Raw genomic sequence first — 12,046 nt, 5'->3', positions numbered from 1 at the left:
TTACATTTTTGCCACTGCTAATTGCGATTTCACTATTACACAGTTGGTCTACTCTTTCTCTGCCAAGTCTATTTGTAACTGCAACTGAGGGTATGGTTTTCCTAAACTGATCTGATGGTGTATGCTGTACAGATTGTAAAACCCAAATGCAGAGTTGAGGCATATAATTAAAGGTCATGCACAGTCTGTCTTGTACTCTTTGTGCAGAACAGTATGTTATATGAGAAAGTGGGTTAAAAAAAGATAATGACTGAAAAACCATAAAAACTAGACCTGGGTGTCTGAGAGACTATGATAATAACCTGAATGGCATTTGGATTTACTGAGAGAGGCTGTGGATTACACTGAATGTTATAGATGTGTGCTATGGTGACCCCCACTGGTAAGAGTGGTGTAGTAAACAATAAAATAAACCTCAACTTTGTTGAAGTTAAGCTTTTCTATTTCAGCGTTACAGAATTAATGTGAGGCCCCAACAACAGTGCAGCATGACCCCAGTAGGTTGTGTGGCTGTCAGGCTGCTGTTGATCAGGATGCACAGAGTAGGCAACAGTGGCAATAATAAAAAAATAAATAAAAATCGACCACATGATGGTTCATAAACATCTGTGTGACTTACAGCTACTCAGATAAGGCAGTTGTAATTGCAACAAGTACTCTAGCGTCAAATAATTCGACTTTTGACAGTATTTTAGTGTTAAATATGTGTTAAAGCGTTTTTTTTTTTTTGTTGTTGTTGTTGTTGAGCATTTGCAGAGCTGTGCAGCTAAACAAACGTCACAGTAAATATTACAGGTTGTATGAATTTATATGTAGGGATGTGAGTTTATAGTCTGAGACGGGTTAACTTCCCACTGTCCACCTTTTATTTGTCTTTTATTTGAAGTCTTTGGTCTGTCCGCTAGGGTCGCTCAGCTCTCTTTTGTTTGAGGACTGCTACTGTGGGAAAGTGCGTGAAGGCAGTGCACAGACAAGCTGCTCTAACCATGGTGTTGTGGCTGTAAAACCTAATTTTGTCGATGAAGTAAGTAAAACCGACTAATAATGATACGCTTTTTGTAATTAAGTCTTTTAGACATAAACCAACAACGGAACCCGTCGTCGTCACCCGTGTAGCTCATCGGTTTTGCTAGTTGAATCTTGGAACATTTGAGCTACCAAACTACGAAGTTAGCGACTTGGCTAACGTTAGTTTGCGTTATGGACAAAGTAGCTAAAGTACGCTGAATAGCTTGTTGGCTCGAATATCTAAGCTCATAATCGCGAGAACTAATCTTAGATATGTTAACACACTTGTTTATTGTGTTATTATTCACATATTAGATGGCACATCTAACTTTTGTAGCGCTAAATGCTAGCTGGGTTAAACTAGCCTAACATCGTAGCAGTTAGCTCGTTTAGCTAGTTTAGCTAGCCATATAATCGGTAACGTCAGCGTCAAAACACCTATCGTTAACAAGCTAACCGCTAACGTACACCGATCGTTACATATTCTCTTTAAATGACCTCAAATGTAAGCAATGTTTTCAACCCAGTCCATTGATCGGATTCCCCTTGTTTTATCTCTTCTCTAGGCTATAAGACTGTTTGTTGTCTTCAGCGGTGTAGCTTGCTAACATCGATGTTAGCAACTAGCCTGTTCGTGTAAATGTTTTTCACTAGAATGGACCTGTTGAACTCTCAGTTCCTGGACAAGATGAACAATAACATTGGGAGACTGCACTACGAAGGTTAGTTTACATTTATTTTTTTATAGTGCTTCTTTGTCTGGTAACATGTAACTTATTTGTGAAACTGACACGTTGCGGTTTCACTAATTATAATACCAGTATCACCTGTTTTGGTTCGCATCACCTATTTACATAATGGCTAGATTCATGCAAACAATTTAAGCTACGCCTTTCTTTTTAGAAAATCAGTCGGGAAGTGCGTTTAACTTGTGCTGTCGCCTGGGGTTACTTAAAACATTGTGTTTGACTTTTTTTAGTCAACACTGAGTCACTGTGGTGATTAATAATGTTACTTTAAAAACGGCAGTGAAACCATCAGTATTAGCTGTAATATCTTCAGAAGATAATCTAGCTCATTTATTTAGCTGTTAGATGTTAAAACTAAGTCCAAACAATGTATACATAACGCACACTCACTTTAAATTGGTATAAATTCTCATGTTGGCCCTTTTGATGGAGCAGGATCCAATTTCATTTCAGTGCTAATAGGTAGGCCATGTATAATACTACTAAAATAAATGTAAAGTAAACGCAGTTTTGCCAAATAAATGTTCTACAACATCTACAATACTGCTGTATATGTGATTAGTTTTATATACACAACTACTTTGGGGTTTATTTTATTTTAGTGCATTCCCGACCTTCTTGATCACGGTTGCTTTCAGAACTCTGTTTCATCTCTTATGGTCAAATGGAGCCCTCGACTTTTTGTATTTAGCATGGCAGCTGGTTAATACCCAGGATCACTTGTATTTGCCGTTTCTCTGATTATAAGGTAGACATGACCTCCAGTCACCTGGCACATCTTGCAAGAGTTTGCGTCAAAATTTATTATTCTGGACTAGTAGAAAAATATTTGTTTGCAGGCGGTTCTATGAATATTTAAAATGCATGTATGTGTGTACCAAATTGTTGGTGGTGGTGTTTTCTTTAGACAAAGAAGTAAGACGTAAGATGTTATTTTAATTGGTCAGTTTTCTTCAACAAATTGTCTTATTGAAGCTGTAAATTTGTCCGAGTTCCATTATCTGAAGTGTTTACAAAACACTTAATCATCATTGTCATTCGTAGTTAGTGTTTTAAGGACAACATAATTAGTTAAAAAAAATAAAACAAAAAAAACTACGTATTAAAAGGAAATTATGCAATTAAATACGGATGAAACCACTGTATTTTATTATGCTTGGCGTGAAGTTATGTGCTGGTAAATACATTCAATCTATATTTAGATAATTTGTGCTCCCAATTCATTTGCCACAGATGAGTCCAGGATGCCCTCCCTGTCCACTGCCATGCCCAACATAACTGGGCCTCCTCCACACTGCCCGAGCAAGCGAAAGTACGGCGAAGAACAAATGGAGGACCGAATCAACTGTGATGACGACCACATGACCAAAATGAGCAGATTGTTTGCCACTCAGCTGTAAGTGCCTTACTAAAGTATTAATTACTATCCCATGCCGGTCTTGGCATTCTCACTGCCTTGTTTGCTGAAATTCACGAGTAAAACAAATTGTGTTCAAAGTGTTAGTGTTCTAAATGTATTCATCTTTGGTCATGTGACATGCACTGACACAGTTTTCTTAATGATTTTCTGTAATTGAATAAAAAGATGAAACTTCTGTTATGCAAGAAATGGAAATGAATGCATTGTATTCAAGTCCAGGATAAGTCAAACCATTCAGTCTGAATAGTGTGGTAAAAAAAACATGCCCCTAACCATAAGGGATTTCAAAAACACAACAAAGTTGTCAAACAGCTGGAAAAAAAAATTGTCTTTAAAGAGGTGAAGCTTTTGCTGGTATGGGTTTAATTTGTACTCTTTGTATCAAGGGCCCGTCCCTCTGCTGGAGACAACCGCAATGAGCACTGGAGCCACAGTCCTGTGGAGCACATTACTTCCTCCTCTAATGGTCTCCATGGGAACCACCTGTATTCTTCCATTTCTGGCTATGCTGTAGACCAGCCTCTGGCTCTGACCAAAAGCAGCCACAACATTGGAGTTGGCGTAATAGCGAAGTCTGTCATAAGAGGGACTGCAGAGCGGCAGCAGGTATGTCAACTTGTAATACTTGGAGAGTACATCTTATTTTCACTGTTAAAAATGGAAGCACTGTGATATTTATTATAAGACAGTATGTGGGATAAAATAAGTGTCATATGGATCAGTTAAAGTCAAGTTCATCCATCTGCATAGCTTAGAGGTATCTGCTTGATGTAAATTAATAAAGGTCAGCACTGGCCCTTGTATGGGTGTCCGCTTGACGCCCAAATATGTAACTGTGCGGCTCATGTGCTACAAAAGCACAATGGTACTCCTTGTTGATGTTTCTTATCTCCTGCACCACGGTACTGTATTCCCCATCTTTGGTTCTATTTCTGTTTAGCGGTCACACACATTTCTCTTTTTTTAGCCTTTCTTTTTCTTCTGGTCTTTCAATAACAAGTTCATGTGACAAACTCCAAGTTTGGTATCCTCTGGCAAAAAAGCAGTGTAATAGGTACAAAATAGAGTAATACAAATTTACTGTTAGAACTGTTAAAAAATGAAGTAACCTAGAGAGTAGGAACATCGTTAGCAATTGATTTTGCCAAATGGGTTATGATTAATGATTTAAATTCAAATTTTCCCCACATTTTACAAGTAAAATTAAGCACTTTAAAATATATGACTGTGTATCCTGTGTCTTTAATCACCAGTGTGGTCTTATATATTAACGCGTCAGGTCCAGATTTGACCCGGAGATAATTGCAGCTACCGAGTCGAGTTTAATAGTGAACTTTGCGGGTGCAGCCGTGTGTTGGTTTGCATAACAGAGCAGAGAAGCCCTTCTCCACTGCTGGAGGCATATTAACAGCACAGACGAGCATCCATGCCTCATTACTGGAGAACAAGCACCCCAAAAAAACAAGATTTACCAGTAATTCTGGTCAGTAAACTACTCTTTCACGTAATAGTTTTCACACCTAAAGACCTCCTCCTCTCAAAAAAAAAAAAAAATCATTTCCTTATGGTTACTTTGCTTGGATGTTTGTCTTTCACTACACTGAATAATGCCGATGATTATCTTTACTCTGCTGTGTTTTGAGTACCTACTTAAAAATTTTAAAGACTTAAATCTCTGTATTTACTTGTTCATACACTGTGGCATTTAGGATGAAATTTTGGTTACTATTTTAATCAGTATTTTTACATGAGGAGATCATCAAGGGTGTGCCAAAACCTATGTGTCACTTTGTCAGTTGTACCTTTTCCTCTTACAGAATCGTCCCTCAGTTATTACCTGTGCCCCTGCGAGCAACCGCAATTGTAATCTCTCACACTGCCACATGAATGGCTGCACTCCCAGCCCACCTATTGATCAGAGAAAGACCAACGGTAAGCCTTTTAAATTGCACAATTTCTATTCTACTAAATTACATGCATAGTAACATTTGCATCTGTTGTATGCGATGGAGTTTTGATGTAAAGCTCACTGATAAAAATCTTTATATACATCACATGATACTAAGGTGTTTTAACTGTATTCTGCGATATGTGTTTGTGCTGAGAACAAAACAGTCCTTTTAAAAGTAGTTTCTGTCAAGATTCATTAATAATTATAGATGAATTGCCTTTAAGATGTAAATGGCTTTAATATATTTCACCTGTTTTTTTAGGCTCCAAAATACTAATCATTGTTTTCTGGGACCTACAGTAATAAAAAAGTGCATTCTAATGTTTAATATATGTGCCATCCAAAGGCATTTTTAAAGACAATGTATTACCGAGAATATTCCCAAAGCTGCTTTCTCTTTATTGACTACATTAGATGTACATGTATTAGTAATAATGAGTTTTTTCCTTCACACATAATGTAATTTTAGCTAATGCAGTATGCGATCCTGTGATTGAGGAGCACTTCCGTCGCAGCCTTGGAAAGAACTACAAAGAAGCGGAGGCAGTGTCTGACTCGGTGTCCATCACAGGTTCAGTGGACGACCACTTTGCCAAGGCGCTGGGAGATACCTGGCTCCACATCAAGGCCAGGGGTGGGGATCCTCAAAGTCCAGAGGCTGATCCTTGAATCAGAGGGGAGTAAATGTTACAATCTCTTCCTAATTGTGTGCATATGAGAGTGGATATTGCCCACTGTCTTTCCTTGCCAAGAATCAACTTCCCTTAGCCAAGAACAGTGTAAGACATATGGTGCTCACATAGGCTGTTCACATGTGGACCTTGAGTTTGACTTCCTATTAGAACACTCAGCGCGGTTTTGTAATCTTAAATTGGCAAACCTCCCTGTCACAGAGGAGAAACTTCATATTGCGTAGATGACTTGACGATGTTAGTCGCTGAAACAATGAACAATCGTATATTAAATTTTGCAAAGATAATGAGATCAGCAAAGTGTTCACTTGCCTCCATAGCCAAAGAAATTTCCTGCCTTTTCCATCAATATATATATATAGCTATATATATATATAAGCCATAGACCTAGTCTTTTTTTGTAATTCTAAAATCACACTGCTTTTGAATCAATATTACTTGAAAAGGACAGCCAGGTCTCATTTGCACTATTACGTTTCTGAGCGTTTAGGTAGCAGGTTACCTGTTTCGTTTGAAACTAAAGCGTTCCACAATGCATTTAGTGTTTTGAGGTTGTGATAATGCAAGTAAGGCTCTGGTCCCCCCGCTTTCTGAAGACACTAGATTATTATTATGATGGTGAACTGGACGTATCCACTGTTGAATAAATAGTTTTAGTTTCCTGTCTATACACTCACTGTGGCTGATTTCGTAGCAAACTAATATCAATCATAGAAGAAATCTCTAACTAGAAAGCATGTTTCAAATAGCTGGTTTCTATTACAAACCTTATTCTATACGATATATTTACTCAGAATTTATTTTTTATCTAACATTTTAGAAACACTCACTGCTGGTACAGTTGTACTCAATATATTTTTTGTATCCGGTTTTCATTACTATATGTAGGTGTATATCTTGGCAACCATCTACAAAAAATCACAGCCTCTGGCAAGGTTGTCTCAATGCAGTTCAGTAGGCTGCATCACTTGTGTTATTCTGTGGAGCTGGACGCTGTAGCTTTTCACATGACTGAATACAGCTAAATCGGATCTGTAGCACTGTTTTTTTTTTTAGCAGTGGCCTTATTTATTCTCAGCATAATCAAGATTCACGTTGACTTTTGGCAAAATGTAGTGACAGAAGGTGTTTTCTTTCTAATGACTACAACACATGACAACAAAACCCTCAACTACCCTTAAAAATAAGATTTTGATGCACATGTAATATGTTGTTGTTTTTAACTAACGAGTAGGCATCGACATTCCACTGCTGCTGCCTAACCCTTCCAGTCACTTCAGTTGTGTTTAGCCTGTTACAAGTATGTTTGTCTTTTTTAAATCAAGGTGTGAGCTGCAAAAATGTTCTTAATTATGGAGAAAGGGTTTAAGTGACTCATTTGTTTTTTTTTAGTGCAGTTGAGTTTTGCGTAAATTAAATGTCCCTCTTTTGAAATTCTCTTATTATAGTCTAACCCTTTTGTGAACACTGATTGATATGGTATTGTATTGTTGTTTTGTCAGTTAACTGTCTGTGAAAACATTTACATTCGTATTAATATTCTGCAGTTTTTAAGTTGTTACACTATCCTGTCTTTATATTTTATTTTACTCATAAGACCATCATTGCGCCGTGCGGAATGATCATAGATATTTTATTTCTGTTCTGAGTAATGTACTCATCTGTAGCATGGATGTTAGTTACTTTCTAACCATGCATCTACTTTTTAAAAGTTGATTGTTTTCCCACAGTTGTCAGATGATTAATAAGTGCAGGAACACAACAGATTTTGGATTAAAGTCTTTCTTGGCACAATGTCGGAGAGACTTCTGTAACAGTTTAGAGTTTTTTTTCTTTGTTTTTGTTTTTTTTAGCTTTCTGTGTGTACCATGGTAGAAATTAGGGATTATAATGGGATCTTCTTGTTTGACACAAGTGGAGTTTTCAGTTTATATGTTTGGGGTATTAGGACATTGTTATTTAATATCTTTATTTAGACTACCTGTATCTCAAGACTGTTTGCAGAAAGTACCTGCTCTAGGTGTCATCCACATAGAAGAAAATAAAACGTTTGTTCACCGTTGACCTTATTTCTCTGGAAGAAAATACCACTTTTTGTACTTAACATTTCTTCCAAATAAACATTTAATGCCTACATTATTCATTTTTATGTCATCATTTTAAAAATGACTAAAACTGTAACATAAAGCAGTCCTAAAAGCAACTACGTTCTGTAACCATGACACTGTCTGTTTGGCTTTCACAAAACATTACCCCTGTGCAGTAATGATGAGGAAAAAAAAAAAGAAAACCATACCAATGAGCTTTGTTTCTTCAAGTGTGAAATTTGTGTCAAAAACAAAAATTACATCTTGATGAACTCTCGACCTTTCAAACTTCAGCAAATTGTTGGTCTTCTAAGCAACTGACTGTTCATCTAAAAATGTAGTTAAGTGAGGCTCACAACATAGAAAGACACTTAAAAAAATATGCAATTTCTTTTGGTAAAGCAATCACAAATTACATTCGGCTGCATTTTAAGATGGGGAAACTATTGCAACTACAAAGTTATAGGTTCAAGCAATTGCTTGTGTGTATGAAGGTTTTTTTGCAGGATGAGATTCAATTTTTGTACTTTTTACTCATCAGTGCTCAATAACCCATAATAACACAATAAATACATGTTTTTAGATTTATTTTTTTCAGTTGAAAAATGGAAAAGAGTGACTTTTTTTTTTATTCCAGAACTTGTTTGGAATCTGTGGCATAATGTGTTCGTGTCTTCTCAGGAGCCCAGAGGATTCAATAGTTGTGAAACAGAAACAAGTTTGGAACCTCTAGGACTAGAGTTGGACATCCTGCCTAACTGATTACTTGAGCAACAAAGGCCTTGGTCGTGGTGGTCCAAAAACCCAAAAGTCAGTCTGAAAGGTTTTCAGAGAGAGGTGCACGAATGCCCTCATCATCAATCTGCTGTGCATAAACAGCAGTTTTAAGATACTTTTTTTTCCCACAGGACCCGTTTATATTTTGTGGCTGTATGTGTGACATGCATTTAGTCATAAAGCCTGACAACGTGACCTTTAGTCACTCTCGAGTGAATCTCTTCCACTGCCGTATCAGACACGTTTGTTACTGTCGCACTGACATTGTAAACACTTGAGTCAATGAGAAGGAGGTGGTTTCACTGATTAGAGTGCTCCTTTTTTAAAATCATGTAATCAGGCGTCATTGCTCATTCTCTACTTTGATTAGACACTTGCTACAGTATTAGGTGATTTGTCAAAGAACACTTCAGAACAGGGGGGCAAGGACTAGATGGATGTCATAACAGTTAATCTACATGTTACTCTACGCGCCGTTCTGTTTAATACATGAATATAAAAAGTTACCTTTATTTATGTGAGGTTATGTTCCGTATTCATATTTGGGCCTGGAGGTGTCGATGCAGGATTCTGTAAATGTTAGTTTGTTTTTTAGACTTGTTTGGCTCTCTGGGAAGATTAAAGTGACCCTAGCCCCCACAAAACAAAATTCCTTTGCTAGTTTTTCTAATACCCTTATCTTGTGTCCCCAATGTTGAAGTTATTGTAATACTCCACCCACACAGCATTTATTTTAGAAAATCAAATGCTGTAAAAAGTATATGCAGCGAGAGTATGGCTCTTGTTTGGCTTCAGTCGGCAAAGCGGGACTTTTCTAAACAACTGGCTAATCATCTGAAAATGAAGCTCAAGTATACACACAAAGTAGAGTGAGACTAAGATAGGATAGCTATCACCTCACAAAGCTAAAGTACAACTTTATGAGCGGCACAAGAGGGGTGATTCACGGTAGCACTGATGCAAAAGATTTGATAGATTGTACATGGATGACTCCTCAGAAGACATCCAAACTCATGAAAAATCAATGTCTGAAGCATGCAGACAACATTAGAATAAGAATAAAGCTGAAATGTAGCTCTTTGTCCACAAACATCGAATGTGTTTGCAGTATGAAAAGAGCAGCTCCTGTGGCAGGTTTAACTTCCTGAGTTGACGCAGGAAGTACAGCCTCTGTTGGGCCTTCTTTCGAACAGTGCATCCAGTTATCCAATGCATACCTTAAAATTCATCGCAAACTACACTGCTTTTGGAATAATCTCTAAAGTATTGACAATCTATGAGTAGATAATCTGTGAAACAGCCTTAAGTATCATCAACTTAAAGTGATCTGTAAGAAAGACTGAGCAACATGTCCCAAATAGAGAACAAAACGACTTTGAGCTGCCTGAAATAAGTGTTTATCGGCTGTGACGTGTGCCCAAGTGGGGGCTACTAATTACTGGGTTATTACCGACAGTTAATACATGTGATTTTTCCAAAAGTTAACATTGTGTTAACATTTGGAAAAATATACATATTTTTTTAAAGTTTGTTTGCGACTGAAAACCTAATAAAACTTTGACCTTTTAGTTGAAACTATTGGAATATTCACAGTATAGCAGTGAGTCAGTCTCTGTTGTCTCACAGTCCCTGTACTTGGGTCTCCGCCCTGCTTGCTTGTTATTAATCAAAACCTCCTGTGATTCACAGATTTAGTTTTCCAGTAGAATATTAAAAACCCCGTTGACAAGGTGGTCTCATAACAGCTGTATATTTAATATCTTTCTATTTCTACCTAATGACTGCGCGTGTGCGGGCAATAAATTCTAAGTTGTCTTGTTCTTGACAAGCAGCTGACGTCTTCCCCCAGACATTGCAGTTGCACTCTGCTGGCCATAGATGCTGTTTGTTTGATTTGGTGTCATGGTTACAAAAGACTGGATAATTGCTGCTGGAAAAATCCATTACTTTTAAAGTTAGGAATGGGGAAATTATGCTCGCCGACAACTCTGCGGTGAGGATTGTTTGATGCAGACTCCTGCGTTGACCTAGAAAGCAATTTTGATACGCTGTTATGGAAATGGGATGAAGTGAGTGATAGTTGTGGTTGGATCAGGGGGATTAGCTGACCAACCAGCAGATGGCAGCGTTAAACTACTCTACAGGCACCCACAAATTCTTCAGTCCCTTGAGATCAAACAAAGAGCGTCATCATCCTGGGAAAAGATTGATATGGATGCAGCATTTCTTTAGTCTGTCTGTTAGTAATGTGAAAATGTACTTTGCATGTGAAGCGGGTGTTCGAGTAACAGCACATTGCTTTTATGCTGAGAGCAGAATGCATTGTCGACGTAACCCAACGTGGCTCCGGATCCCAGACTCCCGCTTTCAAGGATCTTTTATGAAATGTCATTGTGGATGCATTTATGTATTGGAAACATTGTGGTGGATTAGCATAGTTAAATTTCACCCTATAAATAGAATCCTTAAACGCTCAATGAAAATGTAAATGAGTATACCTCCACTTGAGTTTGGCAAATTAGATTTTTTTTTTTTTGTTGCTGTTGCTCTCACCCCTCGGGCTCAGATCTGCTCAAAAGCCCCTCCAACAGACCACTGCCTCCACAAGATTAGACCCAGCCATTCACCAACCACACAATGCCCCTGCTTCTGCCGCGCCATGCCTTCCAAGGAAGCCTGCTCTTGCGGGATTACAGCGAGAAGATCCACATTTTCCTGCTCGCGTTAAGCCAATCGCAGATCCCCACGCGGGCACGCAGAAGAAGTATCAGGCCGCATCGGTGGTCGGCGGGAAACTAGTGTCTAAATCAAGATGACACATCAGGGTCACGCCAAATTTGGCTTGGCCTCTTCAATGTGTGAAGGCCACAAGGAGCACGACATCTGCGCTCGCAATGGAGGACTGGTCTCTCAGTAACACGATGAACTCTGCTGCTTTCAGGCATAGTCAAGACACGCGTATGTCGAGCACTGTCCTCTCCATTTTGATGTCCGGCTTACGTAAAAGGAAGGAACCAATGAGAGCAGTTTAACACGGTGCACTCTGGACACGGTATGGAGTAATAATTAATTCAATTGGATAAATGCATGATTTTACTAGAGGCTAAATGGGGAAAGTGGCCCTTGTAGTGTCACACATGTTGGCTCACATATTGAGAACATGTTGGCCTGCACAAATGGCTGACAGAGATCTCATTCATCCATAATTCCAAATTTGTTGTGCCTGAATAGAATCCAAAGCTGCACCCCTATCTACAGCATCCCTGAGTGCACCACGTCTGGGGAATTTGCATGATTGCCTGTAGATTATTTGAACATCATCTATTCCCCCTCCTCTTTTTTTTTTTTTTCCTTATTTCTGT

At 38.3% G+C, this 12,046-nt stretch overlaps 1 protein-coding gene across 1 annotated transcript; it reads left to right on the top strand.

Moving 5' to 3' along the window:
* Nucleotides 1–228: 228 nt before the first annotated feature.
* Nucleotides 229–8,361, top strand: LOC311494209 (transcription cofactor vestigial-like protein 4). The gene is made up of 6 exons (XM_084553140.1): nucleotides 229–1,024; nucleotides 1,575–1,730; nucleotides 2,991–3,153; nucleotides 3,564–3,783; nucleotides 4,995–5,109; nucleotides 5,598–8,361. Exons 2-6 carry the CDS (start codon nucleotides 1,649–1,651, stop codon nucleotides 5,795–5,797), a joined length of 780 nt encoding a protein of 259 aa, XP_084409266.1. The 5' UTR covers nucleotides 229–1,024; nucleotides 1,575–1,648; the 3' UTR covers nucleotides 5,798–8,361.
* The last annotated feature ends 3,685 nt before the right edge of the window (nucleotides 8,362–12,046 follow it).

The sequence above is a fragment of the Chelon labrosus genome (genome assembly GCF_963514085.1).
Source record: "Chelon labrosus genome assembly, chromosome: 10".
Taxonomy (NCBI): Eukaryota; Metazoa; Chordata; class Actinopteri; order Mugiliformes; family Mugilidae; genus Chelon; species Chelon labrosus.
This window is presented reverse-complemented; position numbering and strand designations above follow the sequence as displayed.

Excerpts from the sequence above, each read along its gene's own strand:
- LOC311494209 (XM_084553140.1), top strand. The coding sequence starts at position 1,649 with ATGTTTTTCACTAGAATGGACCTGTTGAACTCTCAGTTCCTGGACAAG. Across the intron at positions 3,784-4,994 it reads GGACTGCAGAGCGGCAGCAG|AATCGTCCCTCAGTTATTAC; the intron begins GTATGTCAACTT and ends TTCCTCTTACAG. Across the intron at positions 5,110-5,597 it reads TGATCAGAGAAAGACCAACG|CTAATGCAGTATGCGATCCT; the intron begins GTAAGCCTTTTA and ends ATGTAATTTTAG.